Here is a 23,552-nt window from a genome sequence, read left to right as displayed (position 1 = left end):
TGCTCAGTGCAGATTCCCAACAGCACAGCACTCCCTCAGTACTGACCCTAACAGTGCAGCATTCACTCAGAACGGTGTTCCCTCAGAACTGACCTCCGACAGTGCAGCGCTCCCTCAGTACTGATCCTCCAACAGTGTGGCACTCCCTCAGTTCTGACCCTTCAACAATGCAGCATTCCCTCAGTACGGACCCTCTGACAGTGCAGCACTCCCTCAGTGCTGACCTCTGAAAGTGCAGCATTCCCTCAGCACTGACCATCTGTCAGTGCAGCACTCCCTCAGTATTGACCCTCCATTAGTGCAGCATTCCCTTAGTACCGACCCTCTGACAGTGCAACACTTCCTCATAACTGACCCTCTGACAGTACAGTGCTCCCTCAGTACCGACCCTTCGATAGTGCAGCACTCCCTCAGTACTGACCATTCGACAGTGCAGCTTCCCTCAGTTTTGACTCTCCAACTGTCCAGTGCTCCCTGGGCTGCAGTGACGGTTTTGATTTTTGTTCTCACTTCTCTGGTGTGGAACTTGAACCCACAGCCTCCTGTCTCAGAGCAACAGAGCTGCCCAGTGAGCTACAGCTGACATTCAGTGTCATTAATTTGTGTGGAAATTTGATGTTTCTGTTCCTGTAGTTTCTGATCTGAACCTCAGGCATTCTCCTCACACATTCTCCAAAGACAATCATTCATTAATGACCTCCTGTCTCTCAGCTTTCTTCCACTTTCTGCTGAGTGTCCTAATGAGCCTGCAGTCAGAGTGGGATGGAGATGTTGAGGTGAGCAAGTGCAGGGAGGTTTTTAATTTGTCAAAGCAAGTGATGGTGAACCAATGGCAGAGGAACAAACTTCAGAAATGGGTTTAACAAATAAACTAAAATAGCAAAACACCTTCAACAGCGTTTCGTACATGGTGACTATTACTGCTAGACACTAAATAATCCCAGACGTGACTTTATGTAACTTGGGGAAGTCTTTCTCCCAATAGGTTGGGACACCACTAGGGCTGGGAGGCGATACATTGAAGAATGTTTACAAGCTGCAGATTGTGGGGAGGAGAACCAGCTTTCTTCCATTGCATATTGGAATTCGTGTATGTTTTTAGTCAAAGCCCAACCCTTTCTGCATTGTACGTAAGAAAACAAGAAACAGAAGTAGGAGTAAGCCATTCAGCCCTTCGAGCCTCGTTGCCTGCCCCCCACCCGCTATAGCCCTTGACTTTCTTGTCTTGATTGCTCACCAGAGAACAGGTCAGTACATTTCATGAAGATTTCCCAGAGAATGAGAGCCAGTGAATAGACGTCTGCCTGCTTCAGAGTGGATGCACAGTCCCGCAGGTTTATGGAACCATCCAGAATTTCAGGGGCCATATAGCGGTGTGTCCCCACCTGCAGAAATATGGAACCCAGACACAAGAATGATGCTTCTGTCCAAATCAATAATCATTTACCCATTGCTTGTGTACTGTACTCAACGGATGAATCTTTGTGCTCTAACGGCCGCTGGATACCTGGTACTTTAGGAGTTACTGTCTCTTTGCAGATCTGCTGCTGTCTGATTCTGTCAGTTTCCTAAGCAAGCTTACATTACCGGCCTTCATCCCATTCCAGGCCAAAGTATTCGGAGCACCAATTCTTGGAGCTATGAGAGAATTGACTCCTGTGACTGTGCATCACTCCCATTCCAATTCACTCCATCAGTGGTAAAACTTTTAGTCGTCTGAACCCTAGTGCTCTGACACTGTACCCACGGCCTGCTGTGATCTGTATTGCAATTTATTTAATGTCAATTTTGAACTGTTATGTCATGTATAGGAAGGAAAGGATCGAGAATGAGAGGGCACAGATATAAAGTAATTTGCAAAAGAAGCAAAAGCAACATGAAAAAAAAATTTTTCACACAGTGGATGGTTAAGGTCTGGAATGCAATGCCTGAGAGCGTGGTGGAGGCAGCTTCAACCAAGGAATTCAAAAGGCAATTGGACTGTTATCTAAAAAGGAAGAATGTCCAGGGTCACAGGAGTGGCACTAGGTGAATTGCTCATTCACAGAATTTTAACGGCGCAGAAGGAGGCCATTCAGCCCATCCTGTCTGCACTGGCTCTCCAAATGAGCATTATGACCTAGTGCCATTGCCTTGCCTTTTCCCCGTATCCTTGCACATTGTTTCTATTCAAATAATCATCTAATGCCCTCTTGAATGCCTCAATTGAACCTGTCTCCATCACACTTCCAGCCAACACATTCCAGGCCTGAGCCACTTATTGTGTGAAAAAGTTTTTTTCTCTGGTGCAGACACAATGGGCTGAATGGCCTCCTTCTGCACTATAACAATTCTGTGATTCCATATCTTTACAAATTTCATGAATAAAGTATATTTTTAGAACAAAAAAGTCCTGCCTTCGTCCCTCTCTCCCTATCTTCACAACTGGCTTTCCTTTCTCTCCTGAGACTTTCTGCTACTTTCTGTGACACTTGGTCACTATAGTAATGTTCTTTTGTAATTCCAGTCAAGTTTTTGCACAGTGGGAAGATGTGTTTGTTCATTTACCGTGTATACCCGGATGGTTTTGTAGGTTTCCGCACCATGGCTGCTCATTGCAGCTGCGACACCAAAGTCACTGATGACACAACTTCCACCTTCCTTCACCAGGACGTTGTGACTGGTTAGATCTCGGTGGACAATAGCTGGTTTGTATAAACCTGGGGAAGAGAGTCATCTCCTTTGTTACCATGACATATTTACCACTTGGGAATGACAGAGAGGAGTTTGGTATGGGTTAGATTACAGAGATGAGGGAGGATTTCTTATATTCCAGTAGTAATAGAGCTAAGATACAGATCAGCCATGATCAGAGCATGCTTGAGGGGCTGAATAGCCTCCTCCTGTTCCTGTGTAATAGGCTTGAGGGGCTGAATAGGCTCCTCCTTTTCCTGTATAACAGTTTGAGGGGATGAATGGCCTCCTCCTGTTCTTGTTTTCTGCTTCCTTGTGTTAATAATAGTCTCCTAGATTCTGTTTTGTTTCTGTGACTTTAACAGTTGTAGAAATGGTGAACTCACCTCTGCACCAGTTCTCAGTGTGAAGGAAGCTCAGGCCTGAGGTGAGAGATTGTGCCAATTTCAATGTGCTTCTCCAGTCACTGCTGTGTTTTGTTAAGTAGCTATACAGAGATCCCTGTTGGAATGAAACTCATTTTTACAAAATTCAGAACATAGATTAAAGGTCACTTTATCGTTCAGCGACTTGACACCTGACTTGATTCTTTCATCTTGACCCCCCAAGGAGGCAAGAGGAAAGAAGTTACATTGAATATCACAGCACAGAAACAGGCCATTCAGCTCGTCATTCCCATGTCGGTGTTTCTGCTCCACACAAGCCTCCTCCCACCCCCTACTTCATCTCACTACCATCACCATATCTTTCTATTCCTTTCTCCCTCATGTGTTTATCCAGTTTCCCCCTTTTAATAATTTATGCTATTCACCTTAACCACTCCCTGTGGCAGCGAGATCCAAATTCTCACCACTCTGTGGGTCAAGAAGTTTCTCCTGAATTCCCAACAGGATTTATTAATGACTATCTTATATTGATGGCCCCTAGTTCTGGTCTTTCTCCCCCATAAGTGGAAACATCCTCTCTACGTCTGCCCGATTGAAACCGTTAATGTTAAAGGCCTCAATCAAGTCACTCCTCAGCCTTCTCTTTCCTAGAGAAAAGAACCCCAGCATGTTCAGTCTTTCCTAATGGTTGTAACCTCTCAGTTGTGACATCATCCTTGTAAAGTATTTTTGCACCTTGTGCAATGTCTCTATATCCTTTTGGTAATATGGAGACTAGAACTGTGCACAGTGCTCCAAGTGTGCTCTAACCAAGGCATATGGTCACCAGAACTACGCACAGTCCTCCAAGTGAGGGTCTAACCAAGTATGTGGAGACTGGAGCTTTGCACCATGCTCCAAGTGTAGTCTAACTGAGGTTCTACACAAATTTAACACAACTTATGTGCTTTTCAAAACTATCCCTGTAGAAATGAAACCCAAAGCTTTGTTTGATTATTTTTATGGCCTCATTATCCCATGTGATTTTAATGGTTTCTACCCCCTTGACTCCTTTATGCATTCCCTGTGTTGGCGTTAATGTGATTACCTGAGCATGGTATTCTGTTATGAGAAAGTAATCCACAGAGTTAATGTGTTTCCTCTCCCCAGCATTGATAAATTTCACAATGTTTTCATGTTCCATCAGTGGGAGAGAGTGAAAATTCCTTTCATTTGTGTAGTGCTGATGGTTGACAGCAGAGAACAATTTAACAGCCACCTCTCTTTGCGCCTGTAACCCTTTCCAGACTACGCCATATCTTCCATGACCAATGACCTGTTCATTTCACAAAGGCATAATGTGTTAATGTCACTGCAGCTCCATCAGAAACTAATTGACAGCAGCAGGGCAGGAGCTATACTGCAGAATTTTTTTTAAAAATTGACCATTAAAATAAATCAGAATAAAATAAATCCCCCCTTCTTTTACCTGACCCTCCGCCCTTTTAAACAACATGAAACCTACCTCTCCTCAGTTCTAAAGAAGAGTCTTATGGACTCGAAATGTTAACTGTTTCTCTCTCCACAGATGCTCCCAGTCCTACTGAGTTTTTCTAGCACTTTCTGTGTTATTATAAATAAATCAGGATGTTCTCCTGAGTCACAGATTGAAGATTGATGGCAAAACAGAAACACACAGAAGCCCAGGATATCACCCCAGGGCTCATCCTAGGGGTTAGGGTTCCCTAGGAATTCAGCAGGGGTTACTCTCCCTGCTCGTAATCTCAGAGACATATGGATTTTTTTCAGCCCCAGCCTGTTGTTTATACAAAATTGCACTTACAAATGATTTTCTGATGATTGTTTTCTGTGCTGGATCCAGTGGGGTTACCCAGGGAAAACAACAGCCGTTTATCCCAGACCTCCTCGATATCCACATTGGTGAAAACGTGATCAATTTCATTTTACAATACCCCTTTTGGATGAATATGCTGCAGACACTCACTGGGCTACAGATGAATTCTTTGCCCAGAGGAGATCAGTCCTCTGTTAACACCAGGACACAGGGGAATCAGATGACTGTTTTAATGCCAGTATCCAAGGGGATCAGTCCCATTAACCCTTGGGGGATCAGGCCCCTGTTTACTCCATGTCAAGAAATAGGAACTTACCCAGTTCCAGGCGGAGGCTGAGGACTCCAATCCCTGGCAGGCCCAAGGGTACTGGGCATTCGCAGAGCGTGGGCAAGGTCACAACTGCAAACGCTTCATTCTAGTGTTTTTCCTTCTTCAGTTAAATGGCATCCAGGACATCAGCAGTGTGCTTGCAAAGAAAAACGGTGCAAAAACCTGATCACAAGACCCAGGTTTGGACACCACAAGGACTGAGGGTAGGGAAACCAAGGAGAGGGGACAGGGAGAGGTCCCAGGCAAAGAGAAGTTTCTACCAAAGCAGGGGAAAGAACCACTGGGAGGAGACCACCCGGAGGAGGAGACCACCAGGAGGAACCATCGGGGAGAGAAACCACTTGGGAGAAGAGCAAAGAGGCTACAAGCAGTATAAGTGCTGCAGTTGATAGGCTTCAAGTAGTGAGGGCTCAGGAGAAGTCCTGGAGAGCTTAAAAGGCAGCAGAAGGTTGGTGACTCTGTGCTGCAGGCTACTGGGGAAAGAATAACCCTTGGAGTAGTAGTGCTCTGCTCAGCTTAGCAGAGGAGCTGAAGTTGTGCCTGTGAATTGGTTCTGAAGTGTAGACTCAGGAATCCAGGGGAATGCAGTCTCAGGAGACAGGATTGAAACCCTGGGAGGTGGGTAGCCATTGAGGCCTAAAGGTTAGAGTGAGGATGACTTTAAAAAAAAACTACAAATGTGACACAATAATTAATTCGACTTCGCACATTTTCCAAAGTTAAGCAAATGTTAGTTGCAAATGTGTACTGGAAGAAAAATAAAATAAGAAGCGGATGGTTTCAATTGCCCAGGATCGAAAATAAACACAGCACGTGAGTGACTTACCCCGCAGGTTTGACGCTATGCGCTATATGCTGGCTTTAAAGACGTTAACTAGTTTGGAATAGTTCATCTTGCCCCTCTGTGGTGAATGAAAGTTGGAATAAAAGCCACCTTGTCGCTGCTACTGAGGTCAGCGCTGCCATCTCTGAGGCTAACGGGCAGTGCTGAGCCCACACCATGCTTCCGGTCGCCTGGCCCACTGCATTGGCAAACAGAGTGCAGCCGACTAGCTGAGTAAAGACTTGGAGTTTGGTGAGAGGGGAGTTTTAAGTGTTAATTTTGTTCTTAAATTTTGCTGTTAAGATCTAATCTAGTCTCTAATTAGCAGTAACTGGAAAGTACTGTGTAAGCAGGCTAAGTTCTTTCTTTCTTGCAGTTTAGACAAGGTAAGCTCACTCTCTGTTGTAGCTGAGTAGTTAATTAGCTAACTGGTTTAATATGGATGCTATAGCCCCAGTTCAGTCTACTACAAATTCAGGGTTCTTTAGTGCAGCCGACTAACAGAGTGAAGACTTGGAGTTCAGTGAGGGGGGAGAAGGAGTTGTTTGTTTCCTCTCCCTATCTTTCTCACCCCATAGAAATTGGTTCTTGCTCTATTACAGGGAGAGGAGCTAGCTGTTTGGTGAGTATCTGGTAAGTGGGTAAGTTCTATTCCATCCCTAAAGTTTAAAATAGTTTACAATTTTGTGGTAAAGTTAATAAAGTATATACAAAAGCAACATTAAATAAGTGATTAATATAATTAAGTAATTATTTAAAACACAGTAAGAGTGGCAGGACAGGTGATGTGTCTAGACTGCAGCATGTGGGACCTCCTGGATAACATTGTGATCCAGGGCAAACACATCTGCAGTAAGTGTTTGCGATTTGAGGAGCTTCCGCTTAGAGTCATTGAGCTGAAGGCTGAGCTGCAGACACTACAAAACATCAGGCAGGGGGAAAGCTACCTGGATGCTTTATACCAGGAGGCAGTCACACCACTTAGGATAGGGTCTTAGGATAGAGTGAGGCAGGTAAGGGGACCCAGAGGGCAGCACTGCAGAAGTGTGAGCCTCTACAATTGTCCCACAGATCTGAGGTTCTCTCAGCTTCTTTGGATAAGAGTGGAGACTGCAGGGTGGATAAGCAAACTGACCATAGCCCTGTGGTACAGGAACCATCCAAGTGGGGTAGCAAAAAGAAATGTAGTGGTGATAGGGGACAGTATAGTAAGGGGGATTGACACTGTTCTCTGTAGCAAAGAGCAAGAGTCCAGATGGCTTTGTTGCCTCCCGGGTTTGGGACATCTGCTCAGGGCTGGAGAGGAACTTGCAGTGGGAGGGGAAGGATCCAGTGGTCGTGGTCCATGTAGGTACCAATGACATAGTCAGTATGATGTGCTAGGCACCAAATTAAGAAGCAGAACCTCAAAGGTTATAATTTCTGGATTATTACCTGAGCCACGTGCAAATTAGCATAGGACAAATAAGATTAGAGAAATTAATGAGTGGCTCAAAGACTGGTGTGGGAGAAGTGGGTTCCGGTTCGTGGGGCACTAGCACCAGTATTGGGGAAAGTGGGATCTGTACCGTTGTGGCGGTCTACAAGTACTGTGCTGGAGTCCTCGCAAGCCAACTAACTAGGGAAGTGGAGAGGGTTTTAAACTGAACAGTCGGGGCAAGGGATCAAATTTGGGAATATGTGCTAAACCAAAGAGTAGAGACAAGGCAAGTGAGATAGGTGTTAATATGGAAAATGATGAACAGGCTCTGACAGGAAGGGACAGACAGTACAATTCTAAGAGTAAATCAGCAGATAAGGCTAGACGTTACAAAAATAATAAAAGGACAAAACTAAAGGTTCTGTATCTAAATGCACATAGTATTGGAAACAAAACAGATGAACTGACAGTGCAAATAGAAATAAATAAGTACGATTTGATAGACATTACAGAGACATAGCTACAGGACAACATAGATTGGGACCTGAATATTGAAGGGTATGTGACATTTAGGAAGGACAGAAAGTTAGGAAAAGGTGGAGGGGTGGCTCTGTTAATTAATTATGGTATTAGCACATGTCAGTAAGATACAATAATTTTCATGATGTTATTAGAAATTATTCTAAAGTAGAATACTGTGTGTGTGTGTGACTGAATTGAATTAAAGGCAGCTGGGCTGAAGGCTTTGATGTAACAGAAGATAAACTAGGTTTGAAATGTTAAGTAGGTAAACATAGGCGTAAAGGGAACATTTGCATTTTTAAATAAACCAGACCAGATTTATTTCAAAGGAGGGGTGAAATGTTTCAGCTAGCAAGAAGTTAAGAAACAGTTTGTTTATTTTTCCCAAAGATTACTGGTAAAATTGGTACTATGACAGATTATTATATAAGAGGTAAAGTCCAAAGACATAGTGAAACAATGGGGATTTGCATTCGAAGGGAAAATAAGGTTAAGGGAGAGACGACTGTGTGCAAGGGAAGGCATTCTAAGATCTAAAACAAGTGTGAAAAAGCCTCCAGCCTCCAAGCTTCGAGCTGCTGTCTACAAAGAACTGAAGTTAAGAAAACTCACTTTGAATTGGATTGTTCAGGGTATCGTGTTTCTTTGCCTGGATCTTTTAAAATCTATCTATCTTACTGTTGCCTTAACGAAAGTGTGACTGGGAGTTAGATTAACTATGGGATTTAGAAGTTATCATAGTAGTAATTTGTAGATCTATGTATGTACTTAATAATTTCTTCCACTAATAAAGGTATAATTTAGTTTCATAAGATACCTATAAAACTCGGTGATCTTATTACTACTGAATTCAAGTCATGCATCACAAAGTTTAAAACAAAAACAGAATTACCTGGAAAAACTCAGCAGGTCTGGCAGCATCGGCGGAGAAGAAATCAGTTAACGTTTCAAGCTTTATGGCCCTTCGGCAGAACTGAAGCATAGTTAGAAGAAGGGAGAAATATAAATTGGTTTAAGGTGGGTGGGGGGGGGGGGGGGGGGGCCGGAGAGACACATTGAGGGTGTGGTGATTGTGGAGATGAGCAGATAATCAAAAGATGTCACAGACAAAAGGGTCAAAGAGGTGTCGAAGGTGGTGACATTTGTCTGAGAAAAGTGCTAATTAAGAATGGAAGACAGGATATTCAAAGTACAGCTCTAGTGGGGGTGGGGTGGAAAGACTAACAAGGTTTTAGTTTAGATTTAAAAATAATGGAAATAGGTGGGGAAAGAAGAATCTATATAAATTATTGAAAAAAAAGGGGGGGGGGAAGAAACGGGGTGGGGATGGGGGGAGGGGGAGTTTAAGATCTAAAGTTGTTGAATTCAATATTCAGCCCAGAAGGCTGTAAAGTGCCTAGTCGGAAGATGAGGTGCTGTTCCTCCAGTTTGCATTGGGCTTCACTGGAACAATGCAGCAAGCCAAGGACAGACATGTGGGCAAGAGAACAGGGTGGAGTGTTAAAATGGCAAGCGACAGGGAGGTTTGGGTCTTTCTTGCGGACAAACCGCAGGTGTTCCGCAAAACGGTCGCCCAGTTTGCGTTTGGTCTCTCCAATGTAGAGGAGACCGCATTGGGAGCAACGAATGCAGTAGACTAAGTTAGGGGAAATGCAAGTGAAATGCTGCTTCGCTTGAAAGGAGTGTTTGGGCCCTTGGACGGTGAGGAGAGAGGAAGTGAAGGGGCAGGTGTTGCATCTTCTGCGTGGGCATGGGGAGGTGCCATAAGTGGGGGTTGAGGAGTAGGGGGTGATGGAGGAGTGGACCAGGGTGTCCCGGAGGGAACGATCCCTACGGAATGCCGTCAGGGGGGGTGAAGGGAAGATGTGTTTGGCGGTGGCATCAAGCTGGAGTTGGCGGAAATGGCGGAGGATGATCCTTTGAATGCGGAGGCTGGTGGGGTGATAAGTGAGGACAAGGGGGACCCTATCATGTTTCTGGGAAGGAGGAGAAGGCGTGAGGGAGGATGCGCGGGATATGGGCCAGACACGGTTGAGGGCCCTGTCAACGACCGTGGATGGAAAACCTCGGTTAAGGAAGAAGGAGGACATGTCAGAGGAGCTGTTTTTGAAGGTATCGTCATCAGAACAGATGCGACAGAGGCGAAGGAACTGAGAGAATGGGATGGAGTCTTTACAAGAAGCGGGGTGTGAGGAGCTGTAGTCGAGGTAGCTGTGGGAGTCGGTAGGCTTGTAATGGATATTGGTGGACAGTCTATCATCAGAAATTGAGACAGAGAGGTCAAGGAAGGGAAGAGAAGTGTCAGAGATGGACCATGTGAAGATGATGGAGGGGTGGAGATTGGAAGCAAAATTAATAAATTTTTCCAGGTCCCGACGAGAGCATGAAGCAGCACCGAAGTAATCATCGATGTACCGGAGAAAGAGTTGTGGGAGGGGGCCGGAGTAGGACTGGAACAAGGAATGTTCCACATACCCCATAAAGAGACAGGCATAGCTGGGGCCCATGCGGGTACCCATAGCCACACCTTTTATTTGGAGGAAGTGAGAGGAGTTAAAGGAGAAATTGTTCAGTGTGAGAACAAGTTCAGCCGGACGGAGGAGAGTAGTGGTGGATGGGGATTGTTGGGGCCTCTGTTCAAGGAAGAAGCTAAGGGCCCTCAGACCATCCTGGTGGGGGATGGAGGTGTAGAGGGATTGGACATCCATGGTGAAGAGGAAGCGGTTAGGGCCAGGGAACTGGAAATTGTTGATGTGACGTAAGGTGTCAGAGGAATCACGGATGTAGGTGGGAAGGGACTGGACAAGGGGAGAGAGAAGGGAGTCAAGATAACGAGAAATGAGTTCCGTGGGGCAGGAACAGGCTGACACGATCGGTCTGCCAGGACAGTTCTGTTTGTGGATTTTGGGTAGGAGGTAGAAGCGGGCCGTCCGAGGTTGGGCGACTATCAAGTTGGAAGCTGTGGGAGGAAGATCTCCAGAGGAGATGAGGTCAGTGACAGTCCTGGAAACAATGGCTTGATGTTCTGTGGTGGGGTCATGGTCCAGGGAGAGGTAGGAGGAAATGTCTGCGAGTTGACGCTCAGCCTCCGCGAGGTAGAGGTCAATGCGCCAGACAACAACAGTACCACCCTTGTCAGCGGGTTTGATGACAATGTTGGGGTTGGACCTGAGAGAACGGAGTGCAGTGAGTTCAGAGAGAGACAGATTAGAATGGGTGAGAGGAGCAGAGAAATTGAGACGGCTAATGTCACGCCGACAGTTCTCAATGAAAAGATCAAGAGAAGATAAGAATCCAGAGGGAGGGGTCCAAGTGGAGGGAGAATATTGGAGGTGGGTGAAAGGATCCGTTGAGCGGGGAGAGGACTCCTGCCCAAAGAAGTGAGCACGGAGACGAAGACAGCGGAAGAAGAGTTCAGCATCATGCCGAGCCCGAAATTCATTGAGATGAGGGCGTAAGGGTATGAAACTAAGTCCTTTGCTGAGCACTGAACGTTCAGCATCGGAGAGGGAAAGGTCAGGGGGTATAGTGAATACGCGGCTGGGGCTGGGATTGGAAGATGGGGTGAGGACGGAGGGACAAGCAGGGGTGGAGGGTCCCAGATGGGTGTTGGAGTCGATGAGTTGTTGCAGCTTGCATTCCTTAGCACTTGAGAGAAAGAGAAAAAGTTTCTTGTTGAGGCGACGGATGAGGCGAAGAATAAAATGAAACTGGGGGCACGCGCAGCTTTGAAAAAGGGTGCGGCGGTGCTGCTGGAGGGAGAGGTCGAGTGTGTTCATATGGCGGCGCATGGCACTGAGTGTGGATCTCAGAATGCGACGGGAACAGCAGTCCGAGAAACGTTTTATGTCCCGGAGATACCTGTAACCCTGGGTGGGTTCGAAACAAGAGGGATGGAATTTCAGTTGAAATCCACGTGGGGTGAGTTGGAGACGGAGACAGTCACTGAGAAAGGAGATATGGCTGTGAAAGCGGGTTTTAGTAAACACCTTGTCAAACACCAGGAGAGAAATGGAAAGCAATGAAGGTGAGCAGGGCAGAAGAGACAGTCGGAAATCCTGTCGGAGGACAGAACCGTACTTCTTCAAAGAGGGCATTTCTTGAAGAGGGGTGGCAGTCAATTAAACACAAAGATAAAAACAAAAAGCTAAAAGCTACTGCAAAACAGTTGTGGCAGTTGTTTCAAGTTTTCCTTTGGGATTTGAGCAGTTCAGCATTTACCATTGGCTGTGCTATAACACACATTAGAGAGGGATGACCTAAGTTCAGGAAACCAGGATGTAGAAGCAGTTTAGGTTCAGATGAGGAATGATAAAGTCAAGAAGTCATTTGTGGGAGTGGTGTACAGGCCTCCTAATTGTAACTACAACGTAGGACAGAGTATAAAAGAGATAATGGGAGCTTTCCAGAAAGGTACAGCAATAATCATAGGGGATTTTAATCTACATATAGATTGGAAAAATTAGATGGGCAAAGGTAGCATGGGTGAGGAGTTAATAGAATGTTTTCAGGATAGTTTCTTAGAACAGCATATTCTGGAGCCATCCAGAGAGCAGGCTATACTAGACCTGGTATTGAGCAACGAGATAGGATTAATTGATAATCTCCGAGTGAAGGCACCCCTAGGTAGCAGCGATCATAATATGATTGAATTTTACATTCAGTTTGAGTGAGAAATGAGTGCATCTAAGACTAGTATTTTAAACTTTTATGAGGGCATGAGAGCACAGCTAGCTAAAGTGAACTGGCAACTGAGGTTAAAGGATAGGTCAACAGAGATTCAGCGGCAGAAATTTAAAGGGATATTTCGAAATACACAGAATATATACATTCCAATGAGAAAGAAAAATTGCAAGGGGAGGGCCCACCACCCGTGGTTAACTAAAAAAGTTAAAGACAGTATCAAACTTAAACAAAAAGCATATAGCTATGCAAAGACGGGTGGCAGGTCAGAAGATTGGAAAGAGTATAAAGAACGGCAAAGAATGACCAAAAGATTAATAAGGGGGTAAAAATTAGAGTATGAGAGAAAGGTAGCTAGTAATATAAAGACAGATAGTAAGAGTTTCTATAGATATTTAAATAAGAAAAGTGTTAACAAAGTGAGCATTGGTCCTACAGAGACTGCATCTAGGGAATTGATAATGGAAAGTAGGGAGATGGCGGATGAATTAAACAGGTATTTTGCTTAGGTATTCACTATAGAGGACACAAGTAACATCCCAGAAATAGCTGTAAATCAAGAAATGGAAGGGAGGGCGGGACTCGGGAAAATTACAATTACCAGGGAAGTGGTACTGAGCAAACTGTTGGGGTGTGGGCTGACAAATCCCCAGGTCTGGATGGACTTCACCCTAAGGTCTTGAAAGAAGTGGCTAGTAAGATAGTTGATGCATTGGTTATAATTTTCCAAAATTCCCTAGATTCAGAGAAGGCTCAATTAGATTGGAAAATAGCAAATATACCTTCTTTATTCAAAAAGGGAGGGAGACAGAAAGCAGGAAACTATAGGCCAGTTAGCCTAACATCTGTCATGGGGAAAACGTTAGAAGCCTTTATTAAAGATGTTAGAGCAGGACACTGAGAAAAATTCAAGACAATCAGACAGAGTCAACATGGTTTTGTAAAAGGGAAATCATGTTTAACCAATTTATTGGAGTTCTTTGAAGGAGTCACATGTGCTGTGGATAAAGGGGAACCGGAAGTCGTACTATACTTAAGATTTCCAGAAGGCATTTGATAAAGTGCCACATCAAATATTATTGCAGAAAATAAAAGCTCGTGGTATAGGGGGTAACATATTGGCATGGATAGAAGATTGGTTAGCTAACAGAAAGCAGAGAGTTGGCATAAATGGGTCTTTTTCTGGTTGGCTGGATGTGGCGGGTGGCTTGCCACAGGGATCAGTGCTGGGGCCTCAACTTTTTACAATTTATATAAATGACTTGGATGAAGGGACTGAAAGAATGGTGTCTAAATTTGCTGATGACACAAAAATAGGTAGGAAAGTAAATTGTGAAGAGCATGTAAGGGGCTACAAAGTGACATAGATAGGTGAAGTGAGAGGGCAAAGATCTAGCAAATGGAGTATAATGTGGGCAAATGTGAAATCGTTCATTTTGGCAGAAAGAATAAAAAGGAAGCTTATTATGTAAATGGTGAGAGATTGCAGAGCTCGGAGATTCAGAGCGATCTGGTTGTCCTAGTGCATGAATCACAAAAGATTAATATACAGGTACAGCAGGTAATTAGGAAAGCTAATAGAATGTTATAATTTATTGTGAGGGGAATTAAATATAAAAGTAGGGAGGTTATGCTTCAGTTATACAGGGCATTGGTGAGACCACATTTGGAGTACTATGTACTCTCCTTATTTAAAGAAAGATGTAAATGCATTAGAAGCAGTTCAGAGAAGGTTTACTAGACTAATACCAAGAATGGGGGGGGATGTCTTAAGAGAAAAGGCTGGGCAGGTTAGGCCTGTATCCATCCACTGAAATTTAGAGTAAGAATTGAAACCTTTAAGATCCTGAGGGGCCTTGACAGGGTGGATGTGGAGAGGATGTTTCCTCTTGCGAGAGAATCTAGAACTTTTGGGTGTACAGGTCCACAGGTCACTGAAAGTGGCAACCCAGGTGGATAAGGTAGTCAGGAAGACATATGGCATGCTTGCCTTCATTGGCAGGGGTATTGAGTATAAAAGCTGGGAAGTCATGCTGCAGCTGTATAGAACCTTGGTTAGGCCACACTTGGAATATTGCGTGCAATTCTAGTCGCCACATTACCAGAAGGATATGGAGGCATTGGAGAGGGTGCAGAGGAGGTTTACCAGGATGCTGCCTGGTCTGGAGGTTATTAGCTATGAGGAGAGGTTGGAGAAACCCGGATTGTACTCACTAGAGCGACGGAGATTGAGGGGCGACCTGATAGAAGTTTACAAAATTATGAGTGGCATGGACAGAGTAGATAGTCAGAAGCTTTTTCCCAGGGTGGAAGAGTCAATTACTAGGGGACATAGATTTAAGGTGAGAAGAGAAAACTATAGAGGAGATGTGCGGGGCAAGTTTTTTACGCAGAGGGTAGTGAGTGTCTGGAATTCGCTGCCAGAGGAGGTGGTGGAAGCAGGTACGATAGTGGTGTTTAAGAGGCAGCTTGACAAGTACATGAATAGGATGGGAATAGAGGGATATGGACCCCGGAAGTGCAAAATGTTTTAGTTGACGGGCAATATGATCGGCGCAGGCTTGGAGGGCCGAAGGGCCTGTTCCTGTGCTGTACTTTTCTTTGTTCTTTATAGGAGTCACTGCTTAAAAATAAGGGGTCGTTCATTTAAGACAGATGAGGAGAAATGTTTTCTCAGAGGGTTGTGAGTCTTTGGAACTCTCTTCCTCAAAAGGTGGTAGAAGCAGAGTCTTTGAATATTTTTAAGGCAGAGGTGGATAGATTCTTGATTAACAAGGAGGTGAAAGGTTATCGGGGGTAGGCAGGAATGTGGGGTTGAGGTTACATTCAGATCAGCCATGGTCTCATTGAATGGCGGAGCAGGCTCGAGGGGCCAAGTGGTTTACTCCTGCTCCTAATTCATATGTTCGTAAGCATGTTAGTATTTATCTCAGTTCATATGGCTATAATCTGTTTTCTCTTCTACCCTTTTATGAGCTTTGGAGAAGGGATACATGTTTCCTTTATTTGCTTATAGCCACCAGTAAGCACTCATTTTGAGCTTCGGGTGCGAGAGACAGCGAATCAGTTTATTCTCTTGGTAACAACCTTGGATCTCAAACTTAGTCTACTTTAACAAAAAGTTACTGGTCCCTAATCAGATCATGACAAAAATTTGGGGGTTTGGTCCAGGATCAAAACACCCCGTGTACAGGGGGGATCAGACCCATTAACCCCAGTATATAGGGCGGATCTGACCCCTGTTGGACTGTGAGTGCCCTTATAAAGAGGGCAGCAGATAAATGTTATTCTTACCTCAGTGAGCTCAATGGTCATCGGATTTCCCTTATCAATGAGTGGGGCTGTTGAGCGAGAGGAGAAGCAGCACTTTAGCTGTTTTCGCACTGGAATAGAGAAAGAGAATGGACAGTGTACAAAGGAAACATTATTATTTTCAGTTCTGGGGCTGGAGAGGGGCAGGGTGGCGTTGGGGAAGGGGATGTTGGGAAGGTGCCTTAGGTGATGGTGGAGTTACGGGGAGGGAGGGATGCTTGGGAAAGGAAAGAAGAGGAGAAATAGGAAGGGAGAGTTTGGGAGAGGTCTGGGGTAAAAGCAGGGGAGAGAGAGGGGAGGGATCCTGGGTCAATGGGGAAGGAGATGTGATGGTGAGGTGCTTGGACAGTGGCGGGCAGAGTGAGTTAGGACTCTTCAATCATTGGGGAAGGGGCTGTGGGGGCAGCAGCAGGGTCTTTGGGCGACAAATGAAAGCCCCTCACCAGCTGAATCTGATCCCATTTGGCAATAGAGGGACTCAGTGGGGCTGAATCTACAGCCCTCATCAAATCTGCATCACCGTGGACAGCACTGAGCTGTCGCAGGGTAAGTACTGAGGGAGTGCCGCACTGTTGGAGGGTCAGTACTGAGGGAGTGCCGCACTGTCAAGAGGGTAAATATGAGAGAGTGCCACAAGGTCAGAGAGTCAATACTGAGGGGCGCTGCACTGTCAGAGGGTGAGTACTGAGGGAGTGCTGCACTGTCAGTGGGTCAGGGCTGAGGATCGTTGCAGTGTTGGAGGATCAGGACTGAGGAAACGTTGCCCTGTTGGAGAGTCAGAACTGAGGGAGTGCCACACTGTTGGCAGATCGCAACTGAGGGAGAGCCGCACTGTTGGGTGGTCGGTACTGCGGAAGTACCACACTATCAGAAGGTCAGTGTTGAGGGAGCACTGCACTGTCAGAGGGGCAGTACTGAGGGATCACCCCACTGTCATAGGGTCAGTGTTGAAGAAGCACTGCACTGTCAGAATGCCAGTACTGAGGGAGCGCCGCAGTGTCGAAGACTAATTCAACATCTTAGGGCACACTAAAATGAAACAAGGAGTTGACCTCTGTAAAATACAGCTCATGTGAACTTCAGAAAGCTTTTAATAAAGTTCCACATGACAGATTTCCAAACAAAGGCTTCAGGGCTGAATGTTAGTGGATGGTGACATCTGGAGGATCCATGAAAGAACAGAGGGGCATTTATTTCATTTGTACAATTTATCTGTGAATCTTTGTTTGTCAGGCCCCCTGTGGAAATTCGTCTGTGATATTATCATGCTAAGATATGATGACGTACCTCCAGCATACATGAAGAACAGTCCCAGGAATGTTGAAATGAGTAGGATCACAATGAGGCAGAGGATTCCAGTCAAAAACCCTACAATTCAACAAGAAAAACATTAGGCTGGCCAATATTATCTCTTACGGAAGGTCTGCTCACCCAGGACTGGATGTCAAACAAGCAGCAATGATACCTGAGATAGTGGAGAGGTCAAGAGAGGTGCTGATGAGGTGAGAACTAACAACGCTCCAATACTGGGACTAGTGTACAGCTGGTGTCCTCTGCTGGAACTATCAAATCACATTGAGTCAACAGCACAAAGGAATCAGAGAAAATTTCTGACAGACAGGAGGCTATTTGGCCCATTGTGTCTACGCTGGTGATTAAGAGCTGCCCACATTCCCACCTTCCTGTAGTAGGTCCATAGTCCTGCAGGTCACAGTTCTTCAAGTAAACACCAAAGTACTTGGTAAATATGGTGAGAGTTTCTGCCTTGTTATGTAGATGTTGTACAAAATATTAATTTATGTTATTGGTCGGATGTACATATATATTGAACTTTTTTGAAAAGAACACATTTCCTGAACAAAGGACACTGCCTTACAGCAGCCATTATGTTGCATTTGTGAAGGACGTACTACTTTATGGAGATACCGAGTCTATGGAGCTCTCAAAGAGAGGTCACATGTTCCAGCTCATGGGTGAAAAGATACCGAATTTAGAATAGTTTTTGCCCACAGGGGCAACAACCTTACCCTATATCTCTTTCTTCTGAAACCCCTCTCATCAAAGCTGAGCTTTAGTGATTTGAAAAACCCACCAGAAGACCTCATTGCTGCAAGCCAAGAGTTCTTAAACAGGAATTCTGAACAACACCACTGTCTCTAGTGAGAAACCCCAAGAACCAGCAGCTACTGTGACTGGAACCCTTCAGCTGTGAACAAGCATCTGGGTACTTTTTTTCAACATTACTTGTTACTTTGCCAAGTTTTTTAATATTTGATACTCTGCAGAGTTTTACTTTTTTGCATGCTTGGTTATTCTGCAGCCTTACCTGAGTGAGTTTTAGCAATAAAACTAACTCCTTACTTGTTAACTTAAGGAACCTGGCTGGCTTAATTCTTGTACCAAGTTATACAGATATATATAATATATATATTAAATTGGCAATATCACCTCCCTTTTAAATTCAAACTCTGTTATAACCAACTCAGGAGTAGGACAAAGAGAGAAGTCAGTTAAATCCTGCTAACCTGGTTGTAACAGGTATTTGGGTGCTTATGTTCTGCATTTGAAACTATAGACAAATGAGTATAAGTGGAAGTGGAAACTAAATTAATCCCTTGACATAATTTTAAAATATCAGCACAGTTTTCTTGTTTACTTGAGTGATTGCACATTAACCAAAATGCCCACTTTCTATACTAGTGCGTTTTTAAAACAGAGTGGAATAACTTGCAACAGTTTAAAGGCATTGACCACTGATGAATTGAAAAGTGTGGCTAGGCACTTGGAGATAGAATTTTGACCAAAAGTGAGGAAACAAGAAATTCAAAAACTAGTGGCCAGCAATCTTGAATTTGAATTGAAAGAGCTAGAGATAAGCATGGAACCGAAAAAAGACAAACTAGCTTTAGCAATAACCTTACTCTATATCTCTTTATTCTCTCTCTCTGGCTATTCTAAATTCAGTATCCTTTCACCCATGAGCTGGAACATGTGACCTGTCAGAGAGCTCCATTGACTCGGTGTCTCCATAAAGCAGTATGTGTCCTTCGCAAATATTTGGAACAGAAGAGGCTAGAGCTAGAATTTCAGGAAAAGGTAAGAGAAAGAGTATTTCAAAGAGAAAAAGAAGAGAGAGAGGCAGGAATAGAGGAAAGAATGAGAGTTTCAATTAAAATAGCGGGAGACTCTCCCTAGATCCAGGGAAGGTACCAATAGGAAGGGACCTGCCCCCAACTCAAGATCAAGTGCTGAGTTGTTTGAATTTGCACAAGCCTCCAAAAACTTGAAGAGAGGGATATCGAGGCATTTTTCATTTAATTTGAGAAAATTGCAAAACAAATGAAATGGCCAGCAGAAAGCTGGCTGCTGCTAATGCAATGTGGGTTAACAGGCAAATCCCACAAGGTTTATGCCATGATTTCTGAGGAGACCTCAGCAGATTGAGATAGCCAGAAAGGCTATTCCTTAGTTCTGATAGTGCCACTATCAGCACCTTTTTTTTTAGCCCTTACCACTACCATTGTACTCCCTTTGTCCTTTTGTTCATGACATCTTTGTCAATCTCTCCTTTGCCCCTACCTATCACTGGCCTTCTATCCAGCTTCACCTGCTCCACCCCCTTTAAACAGTATAAATTTCATCATATTTCCACTCCTCTTCAGCTCTGAAGAGGGGTCATATGGACTTGAAACATTAACTCTATTTCTCTCTCCACAGATGCTGTCAGACCTGCTGAGATTTTCCAGCATTTTCTGTTTTTGTTTCAGATTTCCAGCATCCGCAATGTTTTGCTTTTATCCCTTAGCGCTTATGAGTTAGTGAGTGAAGCTTATAGACAGAAATTCTGAACCCTCTGGAAACAGGCTGAACAAACTTACGCTGAGTTTGAAAGGTTCAAGCAACTTGCCTTCAACCGCTGGATGCGGGCAATGACATTAGAGACCACCTATGAAAGCCTCAGAAAGGTAACTCTCCTCAAAGAATTTAAAAACTCACTCGCTACTTCTGTAAGGACACAGGTAGAGAACCAAAAGGTTTCAAAAGCTAGACAAGCAGCTGAGGTGGCTGATGATTATGAGCTTGTTCACAAGCCCTTAACTCAAAGAAAACCTTTTTCTGCCACCCCCACAAGCCAGAGAAGGATAGAAGGTGGGAGGGTGAAAGGAAGGTGAACAGCTAAGGGCAAGAAGAGAAAGCTAGGAATTTAAGGGATTCCCCTCCTCAAGCCAAGAGGAAGGTGCTGAGAGTCAGTGATGCCCAAAAGCCTATGTGCTTCCATTGCAACAAGATAGGACATCTCTGCGCTGATTGCTAGAAGTTACATGGAAAACCTTGTTGGGGTACACCAGGTCAGTGCAGGAACAGGGGCCCTGACTGAAATCAGAGCAGACAAAGCTATGGCTCTGTCCGTGGTAGTAAGTCCCGGTAAAAACGTAGCTATGGGTGCAGGTGAGGTGAACAAGGTCCTTGACAGATACCCTAAAAATGACTCCCTACCCCTCAAGTGCGGCAGGTAAACCCATATTCACATGTATGGAAGCAGGGGCCACCCAAATCCTTTTGTTAGAGAAAGGTATGACCTTTCCGCCAAAGTGTGCATTGAATGCCAAGGTTATAGTGAACAGTATTGGGAGATATTGGGTGCATCTGGAGTGCAACCTAGTGTCTGGGCCAGTCACTATGGGGATTGTCCATAGTTTACCTGTGGATGGAATCGACTTACTCCTCAGAAATTACTTGGTGGGGGTGAAGATAGTGACTTCCCCAGTAGTTTCAGAGAGACCAAGTGAGGTCAAGGAATCAGAGCAGTTAAGGAAGAGATTCCTGGCATTTTCCCTATCTGTGTAGTGATCTGGCCGACAGCCAAACAGGCCCTATCAAAGGCTAAATTGGAACCACAGATGGATGACTCTGCCATCTGGCAATCGCAAACATATTTTTTGGAAATTTGGATGACCCTGGTCAAGGCTCAGCAAACTAACCCAGAGGTTAAAAAATTAGTACAAATCGCCCAAACTGAAGCTGAAGCAGAGGGAGTTCTGGAGTGCCACTATTTTTAAAATGGGGTGCAGATGGAGACCCCCCACACAGACACGCAGGTGACAAGTGGATTGTGGTCCACCAGATAGTGGTGCCACCAAGGAACCATAGGGAGGTATTGAGGATAGCCCACGAAATCCCCTTGTTTAGGCATGTGGTTATCCAGAAGACCCAAGCCCACATAAGCCAGCATTTTTACTGGCCATGCCTCCACAAGGACATGGCACAGTTCTGTAATACATGCCACACATGCCAGATTGTGGGGAAACCTCAACCTGTAATTAAAACCAGCACCTCTGATTCCCATACCAGCTTTTCAGGAACCATTCAGCAGGGTGTTGGTAGATTGTGTGGGGCCCCTGCTGAAAACAAAAAAGGGCCAGCAGTATTCTCCAGCTACCTGGTTCCCAGAGACCATTCCCCTGAGAACCATTTCTGCCAAGGTAGGAGTGGAGAAGTTAACCCAGATCTTTGACTGATACAGATTACCAGCTGAGACCCAGTTGGATCAGGACACCAATTTTATGTCCAAAATTTTCCAGAAAGACATGAGTAATCTGGGTATAACCCAGCTAAAGGCCTCAGCCTACACCCACAGTCACAAGGGGCTTTTGAACTGTACCATCAGGCCCTGAAGACAATAATCAGGGCCTACTGCCATGAGTACCCCATGGCTGGGACAAAGGGCTGGGACTTCTCCTGTTTGCCACACAGGATTCACCCAATAAATCCACCAACTTTAGTCCCTATGAATTAGTTTATGACACGACGTCAGACGTCCTGTGAAACTAATTAAGGAAAGGTTCTGAGAACAAAGGGACGAATCCTCCATGTTAGATTAAATATCCCTGTTCCAGGAGTGATCCCTGTTCCAGGAGAAGAATGATCCCAGGAATGAAAGGCTTAACATATGAGGAATGTTTGAGGACTCTGGGTCTATACTCGATGGAGTTTAGAAGGTTGAGGGGGGATCTGATTGAAACTTACAGAATACTGAAAGGCCTGGATAGAGTGGACGTGGGGAAGATGTTTCCATTAGTAGGAGAGACTAGGACCCGAGGGCACAGCCTCAGAGTAAAGGGAAGACCTTTTAGAACAGAAATGAGGAGAAACTTCTTTAGCCAGAGAGTGGTGAATCTATGGAATTCATTGCCACAGAAGGCTGTGGAGGCCAGGTCATTCAGTGTATTTAAGACCGAGATAGATAGGTTCTTGATTGGTAAGGGGATCAAAGGTTACGGGGAGAAGGCGGGAGAATGGGATTGAGAAACCTATCAGCCATGATTGAATGGCGGAGCAGACGCGATGGGCCGAATGGCCTAATTTCTGCTCCTATGTCTTATGGTCTTATGGAGTGGCTCAGGAGAATCTGTAAATTAGCTCAGGAGCACTTTGAAACTCCGGAGGCAGACTTGAAAAGACGAACAGACAAGCATGCCAAGACCCAAACATTTCAGCCAGGGGACCATGTGTTAGTGTTGAGGGGTGAACTGCTGAAAGCCCAATTCAGTGGCCCATATAGAGTAGCAAAGAGGAATGGTGAGGTGAATTATTTAATTGATACCCAGACTGCAGTAAAAGGAGCAGGCTGTGTCACATCAACACCCTGAAATAGTACCAGAGCCGGAAGGAGCATAAATAAGAGCAGGTCTGTCAGGCAGTAAAGATAATGGAGGACAAAAGGGATAGTGAGGATGAAGCTTGGAAAATTACCAAATTGAGCCCCCTACTGTCCATTTAGCTAGTGCCAAACTATTAGGGAGATTAGACACAATACTCAAATTTAAACATAGAACAGAGAGAAGACCTGACAGGGCTGCTCACAGCGTTTAAAGGGGTCTGTAGGGACAAACCAGGGGGCACAACCCTCACCATACATTACGTAGATGTAAGAGAGACCTCTCCCATTACACATAAAGGAAGATGGTTGTGGTTGTTGGAAATCAGTCATCTCAGCTCCAGGACATCACTGCAGGAGTTCCTCAGGGTAGTGTCCTTGGCCCAACCATCTTCAGCTGCTTCATCAATGGCCTTTCTTCCATCATAAGGTCAGAAGTGGAGATGTTCGCTGATGATTGCACAATGTTCAGCACCATTCGCAACTCCTCAGACACTGATGCAGCCCAAGACCTGAGCAATACCCAGGCTTGGGCTGACAAGTGGAAAGTAACATTCGCGTCACACAAGTATCAGGCAATGACCATCTACAACAAGAGAGAATGCAACCATTGCCTCATGATGTTCAATGGCATTACCAACACTGAAGTCCCCACTATCAACATCCTGGGAGTTACCATTGACCAGAAAGTGAACTGGACTAGCCATATAAATACTGTGGCTACAAGAGCAGGTCAGAGGCTAGGAATCGTGCAACGAGTAACTCATCTCCTGACTCCCCAAAGCCTGTCCACCATCTACAAGGCGCAAGTCAGGAGTGTGATGGAATACTCCCCACTCGCCCGGATGAGTGCAGCTCCCACAACACTCAAGAAGCTTGAAACCGTCCAGGACACAGCAGCCCACTTGAT

At 44.9% G+C, this 23,552-nt stretch overlaps 1 protein-coding gene across 1 annotated transcript in view; it reads right to left on the bottom strand.

The window, feature by feature from the left end:
* Positions 1-17,681, bottom strand: part of LOC144667692 (bone morphogenetic protein receptor type-2-like) — a 41,810-nt gene extending 24,129 nt beyond the window's left edge. Inside the window, exons 1-7 of the mRNA XM_078529145.1 lie at positions 17,663-17,681; positions 17,272-17,352; positions 15,967-16,055; positions 4,147-4,374; positions 3,060-3,174; positions 2,548-2,699; positions 1,238-1,385 (exon numbers count right to left, since the gene is read on the bottom strand). Coding sequence (XP_078385271.1) covers positions 1,238-1,385; positions 2,548-2,699; positions 3,060-3,174; positions 4,147-4,374; positions 15,967-16,055; positions 17,272-17,352; positions 17,663-17,681 — 832 coding nt within the window. The remainder of the gene's footprint in view (positions 1-1,237; positions 1,386-2,547; positions 2,700-3,059; positions 3,175-4,146; positions 4,375-15,966; positions 16,056-17,271; positions 17,353-17,662) is intronic.
* Between the last annotated feature and the right edge of the window lie 5,871 nt (positions 17,682-23,552).

This window comes from Cetorhinus maximus, chromosome 25 (assembly GCF_964194155.1).
Source record: "Cetorhinus maximus chromosome 25, sCetMax3.hap1.1, whole genome shotgun sequence".
NCBI lineage: Eukaryota > Metazoa > Chordata > Chondrichthyes > Lamniformes > Cetorhinidae > Cetorhinus > Cetorhinus maximus.
This window is presented reverse-complemented; position numbering and strand designations above follow the sequence as displayed.